This window comes from Opisthorchis viverrini (genome assembly GCF_000715545.1).
Source record: "Opisthorchis viverrini unplaced genomic scaffold opera_v5_280, whole genome shotgun sequence".
In the NCBI taxonomy this organism is placed as follows: domain Eukaryota; kingdom Metazoa; phylum Platyhelminthes; class Trematoda; order Opisthorchiida; family Opisthorchiidae; genus Opisthorchis; species Opisthorchis viverrini.
Window position 1 is genome coordinate 23225 of NW_008751939.1, and position 23970 is coordinate 47194.

At 44.1% G+C, this 23970-nt stretch overlaps 1 protein-coding gene across 1 annotated transcript in view; it reads right to left on the reverse strand.

The window, feature by feature from the left end:
• Nucleotides 1-23970, reverse strand: part of T265_14866 (hypothetical protein) — a gene marked incomplete at both ends in the record, with an annotated part of 41959 nt that overhangs the window by 2692 nt on the left and 15297 nt on the right. The window contains 11 exons of the mRNA XM_009175601.1: nt 1068-1349; nt 4080-4366; nt 5453-5573; nt 8605-8739; nt 10039-10153; nt 13214-13629; nt 16099-16234; nt 21275-21399; nt 22212-22386; nt 23610-23698; nt 23742-23945. Coding sequence (XP_009173865.1) covers nt 1068-1349; nt 4080-4366; nt 5453-5573; nt 8605-8739; nt 10039-10153; nt 13214-13629; nt 16099-16234; nt 21275-21399; nt 22212-22386; nt 23610-23698; nt 23742-23945 — 2085 coding nt within the window. The remainder of the gene's footprint in view (nt 1-1067; nt 1350-4079; nt 4367-5452; nt 5574-8604; nt 8740-10038; nt 10154-13213; nt 13630-16098; nt 16235-21274; nt 21400-22211; nt 22387-23609; nt 23699-23741; nt 23946-23970) is intronic.

Consider the following 23970-nt stretch of genomic DNA (forward strand, 5'->3'; position numbering starts at 1 on the left):
ACACACACACACACACACACACACACACACACACAGAAAGATGCTCCTTCTCAAAGGGTTACTGTATGACTAGAGCTTGAGGTCACGACGCAAGCTCCTACCTGGAGGGTTCTGCGGTCTGGATCTTTTACTCTTTTAGACTGCGCTTGTCTACACCGGCTATTTGACAATATCCTATCCCGTGATGCCTCAATAATTAAAGGCCTCATAAGTATCAGCCGGAAGCAAACACTAAAAACCGGAAAACAGTATTTCTGGTACGTCGGATTCACAGCATGTATAACTCCTCAGATCCATATTTTCAATTGCACCGGCAACGATAAAAAATCCATTTAATCTGAGGCTTCAATGTCGGACTGTTGAAATATGGCTTCATCATTTTGTTTCTATTGAATTACATATCTTAATGATATACAACACAAAATATGTCTACTATCGGGAATTCCTGCTCAATTGTACATTCAAATATGACAGCGATGTCATACTATGGTTGACATTTTCTGATTGTTATAGTGCTAAAAATGTGGTATGGGAAAGTGAAGTAGGCACAAGATAAGATAATACAAGCTCGTTTCATGAGTGCTATTTGACAGCCCTTCAACTCTATCGAACGCACGTTGTAATCGGTCGACTGGTTGGGCATAAACTCTACTGTCCTCAGAGGACGAGGGTACCATCAAATCGCGCAAGCTCAGAATCCAGATGGACCGAAACTTCCAAACTAAATTGGAGCCAAAATCCACTACTCAAACTAGCTAACAGCCACACACCACGAACGTATACGGATCATCAAATCAAGCATTTTCCACGGCCTACGATGATACGTGCAACGAATTTACACATGAGTGCCGTTGGCTTGTTCGCTGATGATGTCACCTTGATTGGTGATGAAACGTTTCCAATGAAATCGCCCAGCTCAGCGAGCAAGCCAACGACCATCTACGCTGCCTGAACTACCAACATTTTCCTTTATAGAAAACATATGAGTGTAACTGCCAACACGTGACTGAACACCATAATTCTGAAAGGAGAAACCAAAAGCTAATGAAGCAATTGCTACGAATTACCTTCAGACCTATTTTGATCACACCCAGAAGCAGTGATTCGCGGTTGGGTTCAACTGGAGCAAAAATATCCACGCGCTGTGTAAATAACCGTCGAATTTGGGTAGCCAATGAAGGATCCATTTCGCCTGTTCCAGGAGGAATTCCTGAACTACTGGATCGACTATGCTTTTCCAAAAAATGTGAAGAACCACTAGGTCGAAGGCTGGAAACACCACTGCGTCCGGAACGCGAATCGCTCATGCGATCTTTGTTGCGAGAATTGGACGGTAGAAGCTGAGCAATCTTAAAGGCACAGATGTTTACGAAAGAGGCCGGTAAAAATCCAGTATGTGGGATGAAATGTATCGTAGGATACGAGACTACGAGGTGAATGACAACCGGTGTATTTCACAGCATTCAAAACAAAAAACAAACTATTTAATGAGTGCGCCCAAAGCTTCTACAGGAAAAGGGTAATACTTTGTTAAAGTGTGACGTTAGCAGTCCTCAGCCACCCAGATAGGGGGATTTAAGTACGAAATTGATCGGTTCATTTGCTAGCACGAGGCCTGGTTCTGATCACACTCAGTCTTGTAACAGCGATTTACACTTTGCAGGTGCGTAAAGCACGACAAACTGTGTATCAGAATTACTCCGACTAACCTAATTAGTTTGAATTTCTACAGAGCCTGATACGAAAAGACCGATATGGCCAGCGTATCCCATGTTTGTGAGCATTTCCATCCTCAAAGCGATAGTGGAAGACAAAGAAGATTCTAGTAACATAGGGATTAGGAAGTTGAATAGGAACGGTCAAAGAGGGCAGTCACGCCTAGCACCGGTGAATGTAGCGACCATAGCTGAAAGCTTGTCGTCCAAAACAACACGTATATAGGTCCTCTACGAGAGACAATATTTTACGAGAGGCAATATATTTTCCGACCAACTGCGAAAATGAATTGGGCATCCACTCTTCTCGCAAATCGCTCAGCTAACGTCCACCCTCATCGGATCGATTGACCGGACAGGTTGAAATAGTGCAGCTACTTCCTGCCACAAAGCCTCCATCCATCCACCAAACCTTCGCTATTCATGAACACTCCCTTTCAGTCTTTAATCCTCTCGCAACCCGGCCTACGTGCGTTCTCAGTCGCTTGTTGGTGGTGTAGATTTTCTGGAGACCGATAGTGGGGACGTTCGTTAAAACATACAGGTGACCTCAAACAGCTGTGAGGATAGTTGATGTTTGGTTTTATATTTTATATATTCCGTCTTTCCACNGCGTTCCGACCTATTCTTGAAAGGTTTAGAACCGAGTCAACTCGATTCGCTCTCCGTTGTCTGCAATTAGCGGAAACATCAACACTAGACTGCCTAGATGGGCGATCAGAGCCGATCAGAGCCTTCATGGTATCTGTCGTTGTCGGAATATTTGCGCTTTTTGATGATCGAATCAACGGTGGAAAACATGGATAGAAGCTATCTTTGTCGGCGTCTGAGTTGCTGTCGGACGCAGCGAATGCAGATACGACAAATAAATGCTAATCACCGTGTCCAAATGAGTTCGCCTTAATTGAGCTGGTCGTCCGAGCTACTCTACTGACTTTTTATTGGAAATCAATCCAGTAAAGCTCTTGCAGTCTTGACACCGAGTGCAACTACTACGCCGTAGATACCACAAGTTAGTACATCAGGATCAGCAGAAACCTCCTTTGTTGGGGCGTTCGGCATTAGAATACTTTCATGGCACCAGAAATGTGCAACTCCCGTACTCGGTGCGCTTTGTAACTGGATCGTGTTTGATGCCTTTAAGTCTTCGGTTAATATAGCATTTTTGTGGCAAATCTCCCTCTCACAACCCGAAGCCAAACGGTCGTCTCATTGGTCCAGTAAAAATACACCCACACAATGCACGCAAATGAGCCCAGCCCTGATCAGTTCCTAAAGGCGTTCGTTCATGAAGAGTTCATTAAATATGTTATGCCTGCATCCAGTGAGTATTCCTTATATTCACCCCAAATGGCGATCTTATACGCTTGTCGCGCATCACCAGGATAATGATGGTATTAACGCGCTTCTCTTCTTGTAAATGAACTGCAACTAGGGAGCAAAAAAGATATTTGAGCTATTGGTACTTCCACATCTGCCATCTGTTTTGATAAGATGAAAGGGTAAACCGAATGACATGTCCGCAATGGCATCGAAAAATTGGATCAGCCATCAAGAAAAGCACAGGTAGCTCGAGCGATTCGCGATACCCGTTGGTTTATCTCAACATGACAGTCCTAAATCTCCTAACCAAAAGTCAGGTAAATCCCGTTCAGAGGACCTCAACAAAACTCATCCTGGTTGTGGCATTCTCTGAGGGGAAACTCCTAAAAGGTATTAAATGTGCCGAACCCAAGAGTACACTAACGCTACCTTAAACCCAGTTCTCCAAGTCGACAACCATGAACTCAAACCACTGATAAATAGATTTTTTGCGGATACAAAAACAGGTGTCAGACAGTTTTTTTTATTTTGTTGAAATAAGTCCGCATTTGTTCTATTTCGAGTTCGAGTACACAGGTTTCCATTAAAACAGACTCACATGGTTTCCACACGTTTGGGAGAAAAGCTGTAAATTTCCATGCTTCTAAACGAACTTTTGAACACCTCGCGAGGACATATTGATCTCTGAGTTGTCACGCGTGGAGTCAGCCAACAGTGGATTATACGCTCTAAGGATCACAAAGGCTATATCTCCTGTCTAAGTGCGAATTAATCACACTATTGATCATTCGCTCGTAAGAGAGCAGTTAAGTTTAACTAATAGTGGGGAGGATCGGGTCCAAAACTCTGGAGTTTCGTGAGATGCATACTGCTTATGATTTTCAACAAGGACACAAAAGTTGTACAATGCTTCCTGACTTTTCAGCATAGATAAGTCTCGCTTATGGGACTAAACCCCGACTGATAGCTCTTAACCGCCATAATTTTAGGTCTCTAAGTGAGGGGCATTCGCGTTTGCATAGAGACACACAGCACGGGTACGCAAACTCGACTTGCCTGCTTGTCCAGGGCGTTCAAGTCTTCAATCACACGCTTCACAACCGAGCGCACAGAACGCGGTTCCAAATTCTTCAACCAATCACGAGCTTCCACGCTCTTGCGCAGTAGTTGAGCCAGACTGGTTCCCTCAAGGCGAACATATGCGCTTAGAAGAGTAATGGACAAGTCACGAAACTGGTCATTCAGTTCCTTTGGAGTGGTCGGTTTCAGTTTTGCTGGTCTGCTGCCTGAATTCTGGCGAGAGAAAGATGGAGACCAGGTTTTTTGTCCTGTGAAGTCAACGGAAAGGATGTTAGGTGGAGTGAGTAATGTTGTGTAGAACAACACCAGTTCTCTGCTTTCCCCGAAACACGAACAGGTAAGGCAGTTGACAATGGATGATAGTAGTTATCAGAAACACGCTACACTCAATCACACTTTACACTGGCTACTTTTTAACGAACGACAGAACAGTCCATATGGTTCTAAAGAAAGGTGAACGCATGCTAATGGTGCCTGCTCAAGATGCTCAAGTTTTATTGAAGGCAAAAAAACATTCCATGTCTTTGGCTCTTGGACAGCTTTTTCTATCATGTGACACACGTGACAATTCGCCGGTCATGGGACAACTTCTTCAGTAGTCAGATCATCTGTCAGCATCAGAAACGTGCATCTGAGGTAACTGATAAAGCTCCCTTGGGCTGGAAATAAACTACCACGCTAAATATTGTCCGAGTTTTCCCATTTTCAAAAATGTCACCTTTCTTTGAGAAGAATGGGGTCAAAATAGTCGAAAATTTGCGGTTCCAACCCTCCCCCCCCCCGTTTCTTTTTGCTTTGCGCATGAACCCAGTAGTTCCGAATGGTGTCCGTGTTCGATTTATTTTGACAGATATGGTCGAATGTAACATAAAGCTCGGTAATAACCGGGGAATCGGCACATTCATGATTTAAAATAAACTCTGGGCGAAAGCCCTTATACCGGGTTAGAAAGATTGAATATACTTTGGTGAAAATCCGCAGAGCGGAAAGATTGTGGTTAGCCTCTGGGGTCAAATCTTTTTGTCTAGAGATTAAATCAGCTGTTGAGTCATTACAGAAGCAGAATGAAAGGAAACCGGAAAATAACCTTGCAGGCCACGTGTTCTACCGGATGAACTATAAAACTCTTTCCTGGAGTCAAGTTGATGGCAGTGATCTCGGCGCCTTTACATAAAATATCAGGATGAAGTAATCAACGGTGCAGCGCGTGATTCCTCTGTGTTAGCACCGCCCAGACACTCAACTGAGAGAATTTTACAAATTTGCACTATTACAAACAATGCGACGCAAAAAAACTGACATACAACTCAGCAACTTATTCACAGGGTACATACCTTGAGAAAGCATTTCCTCCGGAATGGTCAGCAAATGACCAATAGAACCTGAATGTGCCCAAGTTAGCGAAATTTTGGCCAGGAGCAGCAAGATAGTGCTTGGCACTCGCCCTGCAGCTGTCTGAAATCAGAAAAATGGTACTCCAGTAAGCCGAAATTCGAAGCTACCGAATAAATTCAGCGGAGCTGTGGTACCAATATTGGGTGTATGATCAAGATCAATGAAATGAAGTTACAGGCTGCGTTCCGCCTCAATTGTCCTGACTCCCAACGCTACCATAGCCATGGCAATTCACGGGCTAAAGGAACTAACAGAGCTGGTCCACAAACAACTGAATACTTACAGCCACTTCGTCGTAGCAACAACTATAAAAACAAGAACTACCTCCCTCAAGTGTTCCATTCGTCGGATTCCAGCGCCCCTTGCTGATAGTTTAACAGCCGGTCTAGTTTCTCTTCAACGGCAAAAACAACTGTCAACTGATCTTATCATTTTGTGGAGGGAAACTGAAAGCTTAGGGATGAAGAGAGTGTCGTCTTTACGAAGCATTGGTCATTTCAACTTGGGATGAAGAGAGTGTCGTCTTTACGAAGCACTGGTTAGCATTGTCATTTCAACTTCCCGAACCATAAGAGGGAGACGTTACTGAGGGTTCAATTCAACCCAGTCAATCGATCTAGCAGTCTCGAGCTGGGTACAAGATAATAGGTACCAGATAACGGATACAATCGACGACAACGCGACCCATAGAGTCACCTAAAGAACCATTTTGATACCATGCAAAGCGAGTGAAAAAGAATGTTCTAGTAGTCCAATAACTCCAAATACGGTATCAGAATGACTGGGTAAGACTGGCCGTCAAAGTTGAATTTCTAACCAATCCTCACGTTTACGTTGGGCACTCTTATTCGAACACGTCAGTTCATACAGCGCAGAGCGCTTCAAAAGTATTCAAAATGACGGGGTAAAATGAGCATAAGCTGATCCATATCGTTTCGCCTTACTAATCCTACATTAACATTGTGAGAAAAGTCGCAAGACGCTGTATTTACCGAACAAAACCGCTTTCGGGAAAACTCCAATCAACCGTAATTCACATCGTATCATTGAATCGCGGTAAGCTCATCTCAATTTCTCAGTTGAGAAATCACCAAAGACGTTATGTTTACCGGAAAGAATTGTTGGATAACGAGGCTATCGGTCACGATAAGCGACAAGCGAAGCGTTTATCAAACCGGGCCGACTACGGGCAAAAAAGTTAAATCAGGCAGAAGATCTGGTTACCTTAACAGTGACCAAGTGAATGGCAATGACCTGCTACCCGGTGTCTGCTCAAAACCAAACCAGATTTTGGAGATTTGGTCAACACAAGATCTGTGGCACGTTCCAGGACACATGTGTCCATAGATACAGTGGCCAACTAAACATACTGAGTGACTGGTTAATGAAATCTATCAATCGGTGTATGGTCAACATTTTATCTACTCTTTACTTTATACAACTCGCATTTTCCCTTGACCTGCATTGGTTGTAGGAACTATTTCATTGTCACGAGATCAAAAGACCAGCACCACACTGTCACATGACGGGAGTGGTTGCCGTTGGGAGTATACATCCAGGGGGATCTAAAAGTTGTCTACGCGAGACTGTGCTAATGAATGTTTGTAGAATCCAATTACAGTGGAACCAACACTTTACACAAGAGTGGTCTGGGTAGGTGAGAAGATAAAATCTTGGATTTCCACTTTGTTGACCCGAATTCGAACCCCACACGCTTTAAAGTTGGCAGTCAGCCCCAGCTCTGACAATATGTGACATGTGTACAATATGTGAGATAGTATGTACACATCTCGTTCAAAAAATAAAAAGTTAAGAAAATTTAACCGTTAAATATGGGTAACGGGAAGTAAAGGGTAGTTAGACGAAAGAGCCACCGCTAATACAGCATAATTTATCATGAATATCAACATCATTACCATCGATGATAAATAATTCTTCTTACCACTGTTTTTGCCATTATAGCTGTTAGCATTATTCCTTTCTACGTCTTACTATAATCAGCTAACTAACCATTATTATTTTTTAAATGTGAGTGGGCAATGTTGTCACAATTTAGTGGCGGTGCGTTATAAAACATCGGATAAGAACATCATTTTACATCTAAATGAAAGTCCACCCTTTGCAATTAGTGGTTTCCATTTCCGCGTTTCACTCCAGATGATGTAATCAGTGTTAGCTCTTTTGGCAGCGTAATAAAGAGGCATTTCATGTGCACTTCGCCATGACCGTTCTCTTGCTCAGAATGTCTCTGCACACTTCGATAGGTTCTATGAAAGTGAACCTAAGGTTGCTTCCGACATCCCATGACCAGTTTCCCCTCCTTAGGACTCATCAGGTAGGCGCAGTTTCCAAGTTTCTGTCAACCTTATGTTCTACTTGAACCCAAATTGGACGGATCTCAACAAATACACTAAGCCTACGGGGTCCAAGAGGGCGGTGCGCGGCTTCACTGACAGGGATCCACCCTGGTTGAATGGAATAAGAAGCCCAGATCAGGAAACCGGATCAATTAATTCCCGGTTTTATCACAGTCGATGAGCGAAATCTCCTCTGCATCGTGTGGGGCTGCCCGCTTTGATGTGAAACGGAGTTGTACAAGGTGTGCATACACTACTGACGTCTCACAAGTAGCGAAAAAACTCTGAGGAGGGATGATGTCTCGATGGGGCATTTCGCGCAAACTGCAAAACCATTCCGCTTCATCATTTACCTTAAACATTGTTGACGACAAGTTGTTCGAAGCTCCCCTTAAGTACCTCAGTAGTTCAAACGTTGCGATGGAGTTCGCTCACAGATGCTGAATATGAGGATGGCATTCTCGAACGAGATCTATCGGAGACTCAAACCACTTCAAACAACCTAGTTAACTCTAACACGTGGCTTACCATGAGAAACAGGAATCAACGTTCCCTTAATAAGGGTTTATAGTTACTAAGGTGAACTGCGTGGCTGAACCGGAAATACGAAAAGTATGACGGAGGATACACAATGTCGAAATTATCAGAATTATGAACCAAACACTCCAGTAAACCCAATAACCACCTGAAAAACAGCGATCGAACGACAAAAAAGTCCACAGAACTTCACTTACGTTGGCCAGGTCGTCCAGAGAGCGCAGCAAAGACTTCATATAGCCGACTACAAGGCGCTCACGAAGTCCAACGAGACAAAAATGCGCGCTAAAATTTTGGTTCTTCGTGAAAGTATTTTCCGGGTTCAGGAAAATCTGAAATAAAACGAGTAGAACCAAAGGAGTTCTCGGGACACTGACGTGATTTGTGATATGACATGAATGTCACTGTTGAGGTGCTTAAGCAGTTTCTGTAATTCTCCAAGAATCTCTTAAGAATGGAGAAGGACACTCAACCATTTGACAGCTGAGTCTTGAATGACCGATTGAAAACTCTACGAGGATGCCTAACAGCGGAGTGGTGATAAAAACAAAGTCCGGCAGGGTTTAACATTCGCTAGCGGACTTCATATCATCGAAGTTATTGGCACTTCCTTAAACCATCGACATTGGTCGGCTAAAAATCGCAGCACACCTGAATTTTTTTCGATATGGCTGTTTGTATGGTTTTTGGTGAATCAATCCACACTAGTGTTTAGGCCAACTGACAGGGATGCATTCACTTTCTTACTTTAGTGATTAACCCAATCGACCAATCCATTCGCGAACGAGTTCCTGATTAACACTCATCCGTTTGACCATGCTTGTTGGAACGCATGACTTAGTAATGGTTGAACAGAGGTTGCGTGGATGAACTAGGCCATATTTTAACTGCAAATGCAGCGATTAGCCGAATACACCGATTATTCATAAAAGAACCGGTCGCTCATTCGTAGTTAGTTGTGGCACTTGTAGAATCCGAATTAATATCGATCGGTTCACGTTCACTCGTATGGCACTTGCTGTGGGAACCCTGACAAAGAAGTGGGACGAGGTGGAATCCCATCACAGTCGTTTGATATCATCAGGAAAAAGAAGTACACACACACACCCGTTACGCGACTGGCGATGATAATGGTGGCCTTAGGGTTAATGAGATCAACATTGGTTTATCCAACCAACGGCGGCTGCACCGGTATCGGCCGTTACTTTAACTTGGTTGCGAACACCTAATGATTCTCAGTAAGGATGAAACAGTTGTACAGTGCTTCTCGGCTATTCATCACAGACTGACTTCACTTGCAGGATGGGATTACCACCAGATAGATGAACAAATGCCGTTCATCTAGTATACTCCGCGGCGAATAAACTCACAGCCATTAAACGGCATACAGGGTTTCACGCAGTTCAGGTTTTAACAGAGTTTAACCACGGACTTGCTGCTAAACACAAAGTACCTCTGCTGGAACCAGATCAAATAAGCCATCAAAATCACTGAAAGAGTGCGTGGGTTCCTTGCAAGTCTACTGCACATGTATTGTAGGAAAACACCGACGACCCGGTTGGTATCGTCATCATAATTGTATGGTGAAAAATGTACAAGGAAGTCTGGAACACCAATTCGTGAAAACTCACTTCAAGACCTTTAAGAGCATTCCGTATTTGTGTGGTAAGTCCGTAATTGAGTGTTTCCAACATAGAAGACAATTGAGTACCGCTCCGACTGTGACTGGTCGTCAGAGAAGATGGACTAAGATGGGGAAAGAGCAGACGTAATAAGCGATCGTTGTAAAATCTGCTCCAATTCTCGTGGGAAAAACTTAGTGGTAAACCATAGAAAGGGGAAAGAGAGTATTCTACGGCAACCACGCATCAATGTCAACACGAGTTTTGCTGCACCCGGTATTGATACGGTTGTGAAGCAAAAGTGGCAGTAAGCTTGGACTCTGAGTCTGCACAAAGCGCAATCCTTCTGACCGTCAGCCTCACCAAATCAGTTTTCTTGTCGAAGCAAGGAACTCAAGGAACTCGAAATGCTCCTAGGGTCTATCCAAAGAGAGTTTCCTTCAACGGTGAGGTCTGTCTGGAGGAAACCATTACGTAGCATACCAAACAACAGCTGGTATGCTCTGGCAGCGAACCCCTATTCCAACAGATAAATAAAGATTTATCACGATCATCTGTTGGCCTCACCCAGGAATCTAAACCAAGAAAAGGTGGATGATACTGAATCCCAAGTTCCAAGGCTGTTCCGTGAAGTAATTCGTCGTTCCACACTAGGTCATGCAAAAAGCTAACCAAACAACTCCGAACCGAAAACGAAGGAAACTGATGTCAGAAGCTAGTAAAAAACCCCAAACGAACTTAATCAGATGCCTCAAAAACAGAAATCGGTTAGATCTCCAGCGCAAAATAACCAAAGTTGATGCGAGCGAAGTAGGATTAATACAGTGACTACAGTGATGGAAGCAACATGTTTCACGGCCCATCCTCCCGTGTATTATGTACATTGTGGCGAAATAATACAAATTTAAACTCCTCACCAGTAGCACCGAACGAAACACCCGAAATGGGGACTAAAGAGGGAGAGGCCACCAATGATTGGCACATTTTTTATCTGACTGGAACTGATGGTGGCATGACTTCGAATGAGACGTTTCCCTCTTTTATCTCACATTCTCCGGTTACCCTTTCACATTCATCGCTCACATTCACTTTTTATGTTTGTGACCATGCTCTTCAAAAATAAATGATGATGGTATATTAGTATAAATTTAATGTGAACTTGTCAAACAGACAGGCTACTGATACGAGTGATCCATGGTTAGATTATCCACATTTCGGTCCCCAAACGTTCGTTTACACAATAACGTCATCTTAACTCCACTGATTTTCTTTCCATATATTGACTCAAAACCCTTTCTACAAGCAGATTGCCGGTGACACTAAGTTGTCTCTTGGACAAAATGGCGTACACTATAGAGGCAGGCGAGAAACAGGAAGCAAAAAGTCAGATGTCTCTTACACGTTTTCAACAAAATGCAGTGAGATGTGACGAAGGCCGTTTTAGCCACAGTGTATACTCATAAATTTAATATAAATTCCTGGGATTGTCGCTCTAGCCTGCTGAAAGTTGACCATCGCCAATGAAATAATTTCAGTTCCACAAACCATCGGTTGATCGATCAGGCATCGAGGAGAGCAATCCACCGTTCGAATAGGAACTCAAACCTAGATGGTGAGCTGGTGACATCGTTCTGTTGGGCAACAACCCAGGTGAACTATAAAATATGATAGGCCAACTAACATAATAACCAACACTTATGAGACTAGAACGGCGCCAGAACAGCCTCTCAAAACAGGCCACGAGAAGATCAAGCAAGTCATATATCTCTAGAATCTCCAACACCAGGCAGAAGAATTCCAACGCAATGACAGTGTTCAGCACTCCTTTAAACAGTTGAACGTCTCACGAAGAAGAAATAATAATGGTCAATGAGTAAGGCTTGGGTTCTTTCCAGTGAAGAGTTCAGTCTCGAAAATGCAACTCCTACTAGCATGAGATATCTAAGGCACCACCGATGTCGCCGATGAATAGTGAAAGTACCCTACCTACGGTAAATATACGCTCCTGAGATCCGGAAGCACTTTCAAGCATTCCCTTTAAAAATGACACCGAAAGCGATTCAAGAATCTACACCGGAGGAACGACACTGAGAGTTCTAATCAAACCCCAAATTTTACAGAGTACGGCGTTGTGGTTTCAAACGACAGTTGATGATTTGGTTCAGCATGTCCATAGGTGATCTCGAATCACTTGAACTCCATACGGTCTACGGAAACAGCCATTGGGACAGACTCCGGGTCACAATTAGGGAGGTACAAGGACTGACTTCCACTCCTTGGTAGAATTTAAACGAGGCATTTCTGAAAGTAGGGTTTTCCTTCCAAAGAAATTGGCGCTTCAACGGGAAATACGTGATGCTGTTGCCATTCACGATGACGGTGATATCACATATGGATTGCCCCGTACCATTTGTTGGTAGTGAAGTTAAATACATTGAAACAATCGGAAAGGTAATAAGGCAAAATAAGACCGCTTTCAAAGTCGTTGAAACATCTCTCGACATAAAAGTTTGGCTGAGCGCTTGTGAGTCACGAATAGAGTAACACACTGAAATAATCTGTTCAATGAAGATTTCATCCAGTGGAGCCTATCTATACTGAAAAGCCGACAACCACTGCACAGCTATTCATTCTTAACCCACACTCACACCGGACATAGCGCCATTCATCCTTCAATCACAGAATCCCTCCCGCTTGGTCACGAGCTGCCTGGCTCCTCGAGTGATGGAAGGTATATTGTCGTGTGGGGTATTTTTCCTCTAACCTACTTGTACTTCATTTTTAGTGTGAGATTCGAGGATTTCTCATTCTGTAGGTGAAACCGGTCCCGGGGAGTTTCTCGAGATGCGAACCGTCCATGTATCCTAACAAACACGAAACAGCTGTATAGCGTTTCTCGTTTCTTCTGCATAGATTACTTTCATTTACCTTAAAATTTCTAATCCAGAAAATAACCTAGTATTCTCGATAAAACCTTTCATTCGTAATCTATCTAATTATTTCATAATCAAGTGATGACAAATTTTGTGTCCACAAATTTCCTCTACAACGAAAAATGACACTGAAATGGAAAGACCTCGGAGGAAAGTAATAGCTGAACTGTATCTGAAAAAAGGCTTGTTTCTTACACGGGTGTCTGAAGAAATACACGAGCTAACAAATGAATGAATCACAGCCAACTCACGTGACGAGGTGACCTGGAGCATCTGCTCCTGCCACTCCTAAGGGAAGACCAGGATTGATCAACTGTTGACGTGCCTCAGTGATACATTCACTGGCACCTTGGCATACCAGAGATAGATAATAATCCATGCGTGCCAATGATACGGTGTTCACAAGATTGGACATTAGACCTGCGAATCGGGTGCACAGCTTCTTTGTTCGGTCACCAAAAGTCTCGGTTGTGGTCGGTTTGAGAACGTCCTGCTCATCATCAGTGCTAGTGGATGACAAAGCCAATTCGCCAGTTGAATCTGTATGTGTCTCGTGCACTCCCATAGAATGTACCGCATTCGTATAGGTCTTCAAGAAGGTCTGTACACGTCCGTGGATCCGATCCAAAGCACGTACGAGGATCGCTGTGTCTGGACAATTGGGTTGCTGTAGATATAGTAATATTTTAATACTATGTTACTCGTTGCTTGAGGCGCCAGCTAAGGACGATTTGAAGTGTAAACAGAGAAACAAAACTGACCGTCAGAGAACGAAAACCAAAATGATCAGACAAGCTACGACATGGTAAACCAGAGAAATGCTGTTGTGTTGAGCTCTGTCCCAGAGTGATGAAAGTCCGAGCATCAAGTGAGATTTGGGACGCGGGATATGATTCTCAAGCTCAAATCGTAGTAAGTGATCTGTTGAGCTCTGTCCCAGAGTGATGAAAGTCCGAGCATCAAGTGAGATTTGGGACGCGGGATATGATTCTCAAGCTCAAAAAAAATCGTAGTAAGTGCAACTTGCTCGAATCACTCTCGAAAGTGATTTTCATTCAGACCGGTTTCTGCACAACTTTAGTAAAAACCCTTCGTATGAGATCCACAAAATTTGAGTGCGCCGCATATGTAAGCGTCCTACCTATTTGTTCCTAGAAAAATGACCAAGGGTAGCCAGCCAACACTTAGGTGGGATAGTGCCCATGATATACAAAAACCCAGCAGTGAATCAGATAACAATTCTACAACATTGGGGTGCTTTCTTCAAAATCCTTGTAGGCAAAAAACAAGAGTGGAAAACAACGGCAAGACCTTGCGGGGTGTCCATATTAAACAAGAATAGTGGAGGACATTACATTTCACCTAACAGCATGATAACCTTGATCCGTGTAGTTTCTCTCTATCGTAGCCTACCACGACCTTGCTGATTAGTCCACCGCGTGCAACCGTACAAGTGCGAAGCTCTAATCTGTCTTCCTCTGAGACATGCTTCAGTTAGTTTTTGTTCCGATTTTTGAGCGAACTTGATTTGGATAACCAACTGCTTCCGTCTCCCAAAAGTCCGGCTGATTGAAATCTGCTGCTCGTTTGTATGGTATCCTACGTAACAGTAAAGTGCGAGATGAAACTTCCCAATCAGGATCATTTGGAACGCATATCACTCAAAGTGCAGAAAGCGGACATTACTAACTTACAGACGGACGAAGCCTCTACGGAAAGTACAATCAAGAACTACTTACACTGAACCCGACGATCGGACTTGACATAATGCATAATAAACACACCAGTCGGGTCGCGTAGAATTCCCAAAGATGGAAACTTGTCAGACAAACCAGTGATAAGATTAAGAAACCAAATGTATGGTAAAAGCGAACTCTGCCTGATGCAAAGCAGGCCACGCTCTCCCATTCCAGTTCAGTCCAGTCCTGAGTGTGTGGTACTGCGATAGGTTTAGTTCAGCCGGTCGTTTGCTCGTTCGTCAAGTCTCTTTTCTTTATCATTTACTAATTATTCGTTGCGGTATCGACGGGCCCATTCGGTGGACCGTGGTGACGGGACAGAGAACAGGGAATGGATGAGACGTTTTAAAGCCTTAGACTAGTCTAGTTGTTCGAGTCTCCAAGGAAGTGGACGAGGCCAGTGGTAGGGCAGATAAGGCGCACATAAAATGCAGGCATATATATTCGCAAGAAGCTATCGCTGTCTGGATGGAATTTCCCAAACAGGCCTTGAAAAGATAAAAATTAGTTTGCATTTGCATTCCGACCATAAAAACAAGCGATTCGGACATCAGACGAACTGAAACGAGAATAAATATCTCGGTAATTTATGCCTGAGTCCCCGAAACTCCTCCCCGAAAAGAGAGTAATTCCTAACTCAGTTGAGAACACTATGATATTTAGTATGCACAGTGCTCGCAACAAACAGTCCACTTATTGTTTGGTCGTGGCGTCCTTAGGAAACAAGGCATCAAGGAGGTCAGTGTAATAACCCCGGCAATTGACTGGATGGAATGCGCCGCGAATTTCAATCGTTTTCCAAAGCAGATTGTAGTAATGCCCGGAGAATAACCTAGCTAGACCAATAGAGAACAAACTTTCCTTAGAGTGTGTTCAGATACTGGACTGATCCGTCAAAATTATCAATACCAGGCAAAGAGTGCTGGTACTATCATCTTTGATAGGCTTTGTATCATGAAAAAGGAACAAGGCATGGGCAGCTGTCTGGTCGTAGTAGAATATCCAGATAATGTGGGCCTATCTCAGGCCTCATTCTTGTGAATATCTCAGGAAGTCGAAGTATATCCGAGTACTCAGATTTGAGGCCTCTATGTAGTATGGCTTCCACACAGCACGAGATTTACAGTACTACCTGGTGGTCCCGACAGAGAGGCCAGCAATCGAAAAGCCGGAAATGGATTCCAACTGTATGCATTTTGCTGAGGCAAGTAAAGCTGCTAATTCTTCTGCCTGAAAACTCGAAGCAAACTAGAAATGATTGGCGTATTTACGGTGCGGAAACCCCAACCAACTGTTATGGGTACCGTCATAGCCAAAGAGTTATGCTTCGTTACACACCAAAATCAGGACGTTCAACACAGGATTGTACAAAGATGTCTAGACAAACCTGCACTTACATCCTCAGAGAAGCGTTCCTCCGTCAGTCGAAAAAAATGTCCCATCACTTCTTCCACCAGATCAGCCAGGTGGTTTTCCAAATCTGTTGCAGACAGATCCACACCATCCGAGTCTGGTTGGTCGGAGAGAACTTCCCTAAGATGCAGAGAAAAAAATTGATAAATGAAGGCGGCTTTTTCTCGGCACGTAAAAATGAACAGGAACGATAAAGTGTTGTTTGTGAAGGCATTGGAGTTGGCTACAAAGAAATGGAAGTCTATGATTAGTCGAGGTCCCCTAATCCTTCACTGGATTCTTGACCACATAAATTAGGTGTCGACAGTGATTCTGCTACAATTCTTTGCCAAAATGGATATATTGATGGTCCCTAGGTGTTTCACGGCAAGCTCAACTACTACGACACTGCCCGTATGGATTCGGTTACAAATAACTGAGTTTGCTAGATCTCAATGTCATTCAGACCGTGTATCATACCAGGAAAAATCAACTGTCCTGGATTTTTGCTGACCACGACCAAATATCATAAATGACATGAAACCCGTGCATAAAGATACTTCACTAACATCACCTGATTAATGTTTTACGAATGAAACTCACAACAAGCTTTAAAGAAACTCGGTACAAAGCACATCAAATAATGAAGTCGTGCTGGAGAATTTCCAGGAATCGCGAGGGGGCGTTGATAGCGATACAAGACGCGTTAGTCCCGTGACCAAATGAATTTGTTTCTTTGCTTTAATTTACGGTAGGTCGAAAAGTCTAACAGACAGCACGTACAGAGGGGAGACGCCCTGCTACTTTATGACAGGAAATTCAAAACAACCGAAATTCACCATTTACCTTCTGTTATCTGCTAGAAGCCACTAACGACCCAGCACTGAAACCCGAGAGATTTAACCAACAAAACCGTTTTGTGATCTACCAAAAAGCAAGCCGTAGACGGAATACAGTCCTCATGTAACAGACAGCAATCTTTCACCAGGGACACCATCATCATCAAAGACAGCAACATCAGTGTTGACATTGACGTTCACCGCCGTACAACCACAAGACCTATCGAACTGTATGTAAAGCAATTGGGTGCAAAGAAGAAAAACAGTAGATGAGAGAAGCGACCTGGTGCTGGCCTATCGCAAGCATTCTGAGATGCCTACACCACCAAGCGTTCAACCAGACAAGTTGGACGGCACTTACATCGATCAGGCATCATTTCTTGCAATGTCTCCGACCAAGCGAAGGAGGGTTCACAGGCGCCCTAGAAGGCGTACCGCAACAACACCGAACCTGTTCATAATCTCTTTTATGACCTTCTACCAAGTTATACGTTATCCACCTCCCGATTTGCGTCATTCTGAAAGAGCTACGAAGAATAATCCTCGTTTCCGTAGACGCTGTTTCACCATGCGTAGCATATGGCCGAGTCACCGCAGTTCAGATTTTCCACGACTGAAGTGCCTGCCGCACAACCAAATACCCGTTTTCTAATGAACTTGTTACGAATTCGTTGACGTCATACAACACCAACAGCACTTCTGAGGAATTGGCGGTCAAAAACCTGAAGACGCCTCACATCACCTGTCCGCAGAGGCCATGTTTTGCAACCAGCAACAAAACAGCCCATTCTGAAGTCTGGCACACGCGACCCTTGAAACCAAGCGATATGTCATTTTGACCCCCCAAGTAACGCAAATTAGCATTTGAGACTCGTGCACTGGCTTCACCAGACATACTTTCGTCAGGGCCGATACAACTACCAGTGTATGTAAAATTATTCAAAACATCCAAGTGTTCTTGAGTTGTAAGGGGTATGCTCTGAAGATGCGAGACACATGCCGAAAGACGGTATGACGTAAGAAGCTTTGTTAGAACAGGAGTCAAACTGATAACTCTAAGGTTACCGCATTCACCGCGAGTGAGCTTTTTGAAAATAAGCACTATTATCGAGTCGCTCAAGTTATCTGGAACGGTGTTTATCTCCCACATAGACCTAAATGGATTGAACAGGCATTGACTGAGAGATTCACTTACATTTTTGAATAGTCAGCGGGATGAGAAACAGATCAGTGGTTAGAGCGGTGGCTGACCGGAAGGTCCGTGATTCGAACCCAACCTCAGCATTTCGACATCTGTTTAGGTTTGGGCAACCTGGCAGTATCCCAGCCCTCATGTTTCCTTCGGATGGCATGGCAGATGAGCACCGAAAGGGAATTACAGCTGAAGGCAGTCAGAACCGAGGGCACGATGACACTTGAGTAGAGGCACACTCGGACACTCACAGTCCACCTTTCTGTTGAAGGGCGGTATTCCGGATGAGGTAGCAAATGGCCAACTGAACTGTTGTTCAAAGTAATGTGCCCGGGGAACAGTCGGACGAATCAAGTGGAACGGTATGTGAACATTTCCAGTATTTTTCGCATCTTCCATCCATTCGGCCCTTCGGGTCCACCAAGCTTCTCAGTCTACACGGATGCCGTTTCACCTGGCGTCGGGTGATACGCTGGATTTAGTTGTGGCTGCGGCCAGGAGTAACCTGTCGCCGGGCCGCCAGCAAAGCCATGGTCCTACTAGAGACCCAATGTTTTGATGAGGTTGGCTAAGTTGTACTACAAACGGAGGTTGCGGCCCTGAGTAGCGCATTGGATATCTGTTCCCGACATCGGGAGATCCTACAAGTTTTCGGGGAGCCGGTTCTGATAAGTTCGTCTAATTTCCAGATCCACTAGCTTCTCAATAGCTAAGTGATGTGTGCGCGGTTTGCGTAGACCTCAAAAGAGAAAGCAACAGCACACAAATTCATGGTCGGAGACCATGTTGGTATTCCAGAAGGAGGGGCAGGCAATGGTCGACCCTCGCCACCGGTAGCTTGGCGCGATGTGTTCTATCTGTATTCGGGACTGGTTCGTTGATGGACACCACGTTGTTAGACGATTTCCGCTATCCCGGAAACTCAATAGCTAAGTGATGTGTGCGCGGTTTGCGTAGACCTCAAAAGAGAAAGCAACAGCACACAAATTCATGGTCGGAGACCATGTTGGTATTCCAGAAGGAGGGGCAGGCAATGGTCGACCCTCGCCACCGGTAGCTTGGCGCGATGTGTTCTATCTGTATTCGGGACTGGTTCGTTGATGGACCGTTGTTTGTTAGACGATTTCCGCTATCCCGGAAACTGGCACTGCAAAGGAACAGTCTGTGATCGGTACAAATATGAAGCCCTTCTCCTTTGTCCGTTCGTCTCCTATCCAGCTCAAGACGACCACCCCACTGGACCTTAGTAGCTTTTAGTTCACCTATTTAGGCGTTCATGTCACCAGCAAACACAACTATGTCGGAGCTTTTAGTCCATTGTAGAAGAGCACCTAGAACGTCAAAGGAATTGCCTCTGGCAGATTCAGAGCTACAGTCCGTTAGGGCGCAAGCAGACACAACAAACAGTGTGCGAGGAACCTCATTTTCTCATGATTCTTTAAAAGACGTTACCACACGAACCGCGCAGAAACGACTATGAACGAGTATGCAATCAAGTACAGGCGCTTCCGCTTGGTCGTCAATACAACACCCACGTCTGTATATCTAGCTGCAGCGGCCTATTCATCACCGGAAGTTGCAGCCGGGACTTGGAGAGTGAGGGCTATCAAGTTGAAATACAGTACTTATGTCCCGTATCCTTGTCTTCGACAGACGCCATACATCAATGCATAGGGAATCCAGTGTATGAGCGAGAGCAGCTCACTATCTAGCTGCCCCAGTATGCGAACTTTAAAAGTGGCTATCACACCGACTTTCTGTTTGTGAAAATAGACTTCGAAGTGTCTAGGATTGCTGCTAGTCTAACACAGAAGCTGCAGTTGTTTGTGATACATGGGGAAAAAAACTATCAGTCCAAGTGCTGGGATCTGCGGAAAGAGCATGCAAATTGGAGCGCTGTAGGGTAGAATAGCAAATACACGAAAGTGTAAGAAGACAAGCGTCAGCAATAGCATTTATTCGCCTACTCGCAACAGCAAATAGGACGACCCGGCTGGCACCAAAACAGGACGGCCGGTGTGGAGTGGAAATATTATCGGTTGCGAGTGCATCGACTGTAAGTGGGCTGGGATAGTGCGGGTGCGCCCAGACCTAGAGGGTAGGAGAATTAGGGTTCTACACCAAAGCATTAGGCTTGAAAGCCGGACTGCAAGGCAGTGGTGTGTGGTGGAAAATTCAAGTACATTACCATTTCGGCAGAACAATTCGCCAAACATGTTCCAACCCTCAATCTGGAAAGCCAGGAGGGTGTGTTGATCTGCCCTCTAACCAGTGACCAACCTGGTATGAGAGACTACACGGGTGTCCCAAGGACGCCACCCAGTATAGCCTAATGGGTCAGGGAAGCACACAAACCGACACACCACGGTAAGGTCCGGCCTCCTTGAGAAATCCTATTAATAAGTACTGTGCTACGGCCCCAGCCTTATGTCTCTTCAGAACTAGTGTTCACGCTGAAATAGCGTTAACTATCCCTTTTGGTTCAAGGTTGATTTTTATCATCGTTCAGAAATAAAGACATAGCAGCTGTAAGCGGTGAGTCTTGCTTCGCAGCTGATAGCTGATTACTGATTATTAGACGAAAAGTGGTGCAAAAGTCGCCACGTTGCTGCTCATCTGGCATCGCCACCCCGCATCGGCTTGGAAGGAAAGAGGTACCGACTCCGAAAGGCTAGTCGTTCAAATATCCTATTATTAGTGCTTCAAGCGTCAACCACTGCGATTAAAGTCAAAGGGACGAAGGCGGCCACAACACAGTCATCAGTAGAAAAAGGCTAGTCGTTCAAATATCCTATTATTGGTGCTTCAAGCGTCAAGCACTGTGATTAAAGTCAAAGGGACGAAGACGGCCACAACATAGTCATCAGTAGGTCAGATATAGGATGTTGTTGAACGAATAAAAAACTGCTAAATTTAATTAGACATCTAGGGAGAATGGGAAATAAATTTGAACTAATAAAGGCCCGCACGGTAGACATGTACTAAGACTGGGAAGTGTTTCCGCAAATGTCTGTGATTCCTGAGAATTTGGACATCGGTGGTTAATCTATAGGGTGCGATCCACCCGTTATAGAGCACGGTAAGAAAAGCAAAAACGCCTGGATTGTCGTGATAAGTAGTGTTAGGCTTTCCATAGTAAGACAAACTCACAATATGGTGTCGGCAACTTCATCATCCGGTGAAGTGGCAGCGAACAAGTTGGTATACGCGGTTACATATGCACATAGCTCGTTCAATAAGGACTCCGTTATCGAGTTGGCAAAGTGCAGCATATCCTGGGAACAGAGTGGAAGACGGGAGCTATGAAATTATTTCAAACGCCAAGAATAAAAGTAATCTGCCAGTGAAACCAGTCGGTGCATAGTTCATAATGAACAGGTTGGAATCCTGTAGCTTGAAATACCACCAGGTCACTCGAGCCTATCGACCCAGATATGGTGGACTCTTCATATGGCGGTTTAATCCCCACAATTCATTGGGTATAAGAGCCTTCCAATAGGTTTAAATGAAAAGTCCATTCGAAACTTTTTGTTTGCCATGAAGAACGACAGTGTTTTTCCTTCTTGTGGAACATTACAGCGGGGCCGCTCCAACTTCCGCGCAGTCCCTTTAGCAAGAAACCAGTCCGCAATTTCGCCCTTGTGAGATACGTACTGTGTAGCCGGAAGTGTGTAGCTGAGTGTTTCTACAGCGAGAAAGTAATTCACAATGTGGTAACCGAACCAAAATGTGTAACCGGTATCGAATGTGGAGATCAGTATACCAATTAAAAATATATCTTTCTTGGATACAGGAGCATTTTCCAAGGCAATCAGTATCGCAAATAAGTCAGCTGGACGTATCTACATCAAATGCCGCACTCACAAAATTAGCTAGCATCATATTGGCATTATAGTCGGATATGGCTTGCTCCATTTGAGTTAAGGAAGCCACCAAACAGAATTTTTAGCAACATTTCGGGTTTGTTCTTGAAAGCACTCAGGCTACGCCAGTAATTTCGAAAGTTTTTACTTCCAGACACATTACATTGTATAACTTTGCCGGTGTTTAACCTTTTAATCAATGAAACGGCGCAGTCTGAACTTACCACACGAAGGAAATTCGAATGGTCTGCACCCTTGAGGGCGTCTGTGCTTCCAGGGCCAGTAAAATTCGCAGTCTCTGATTGTTCACTACGATCCGGTGCATCAGACGAAGAGTCATCCTCGGACAACGCTTTTACCTGTAAATCTACAACGATCGCCTGTAATCGGTCTCGAGCGCTTGGGAAAAAAACGGATCCAAAGTACTTATCAGAAGGAACGTCGAAAAGCAAGGCTGACTTCAAAAATGAATCGACGGGAAAAAATGCTTAAAATGTTCACACGGGCAGTGAGTCGAACGGATAGTATTCAGATCACACCGGTGCTAGCAAAAATGAATCGACGGGAAAAAATGCTTAAAATGCTCACACGGGCACTGAGTCGCTGATTTCGAACGGATAGTATTCAGAGCACACCGGTGCTAGCAAACCACCGTTTTGATGAAATTCTGTGGCGATGAATAGACCGTAAGTAAGAAGATTTCAGTTTATATGCATATCATATTTGTTTCGTATATTAATAACAGAGCGTACAATGCACAGCAAAAGATGCTGTCATCTGAACCAACATCATTACTTAGTGGCTAGAGTTCCTGCTTTACCAAAGTTTGTTCTGGAACTAGACTAGCTATAAATTCCAGCGCCGTCTACAACAGTTATTTGAACTTTCGATAGGGTGCTATACCACCAGCGGGCCCAATAGCCACGTGTTCTATTGACAGAACAATCGCGCTGGAATTCGAGCAAACCTATATAGTTTACCTTTGCACCACAACATCATCGCCATTGTCCAGTTCGTACGTCCGCTTATCCCGATCGATGCCACCTTACTCAACCAAAATAAGTACATACCGCAAGGTCTTAAAAAATAAGTAAATCAGGTTTTGGGAGTTCATGAAAGCACACCAACTGAAAGTGACAGTGTTAGTGCTGTGATGAAACAAAAAGTACACTATACCAACAATTTTGTGGTGATCTCTGCAGTGAACACTTGTTCATAATCGATTCTCCAGAAAACACAACAACAAAAGGAAAACAAGGGTAAACCTGTCCTTGGTGTTGTTATCCCCCATACAAGATAACGTCAAAAAGTGAGCAACTCAAAGTGACCTACAAAGCAAACCACCTCTATTTATGTACAGAAAGTGCCGAGAAAACAACCGCTTCAACCCATGACGAGCTTGACATTACATATCTCATTGAATTTGTAAAAACTTTAAACCAGTACTAAAAGCCTGTCTGTCTAAAGAACCGCTCTGTGAAGATCTCCTTCATCTAATACGAGCGTATGGCAGCATGACAGTGCGCTGTCCATCAGAACCTCTCTAATACTTGCAATTTGGCAAGGCTTTTTTAAGGCCGTGTAAAAAAGGAAATAGCCTAACCAAATGGAAATGTTCTCACCTTTCTACAAATGCTGATGAAAGCTTGGGTGTTCGTAATCCGAGGTTTTTTAGAAGCTTCAGATTCGAATAAAACTCTCCAGCGTCGGTCTACATGAAAACTTCGTAATAGCAATAGGATGAGTTCACGTACGGCTCGCTCAAACTGTGCCCAAAATCTTTGTTGTATGTCCACAACCACTTGAAAGCAGTCCTTTCTTATGTTTTTGAAAGAGGGAGTAGTGTGATACATCTTCAAAATCAGTTTGGTCTGATTCAGATCTTCTACGGCAGACTCCCACTGACCGTTGAGAACAAATGTTCGAAGACGGCCCGGTAGTTCTACAAGATGCTTGAGCTGCCGTGAATTTCGCATGAACTGG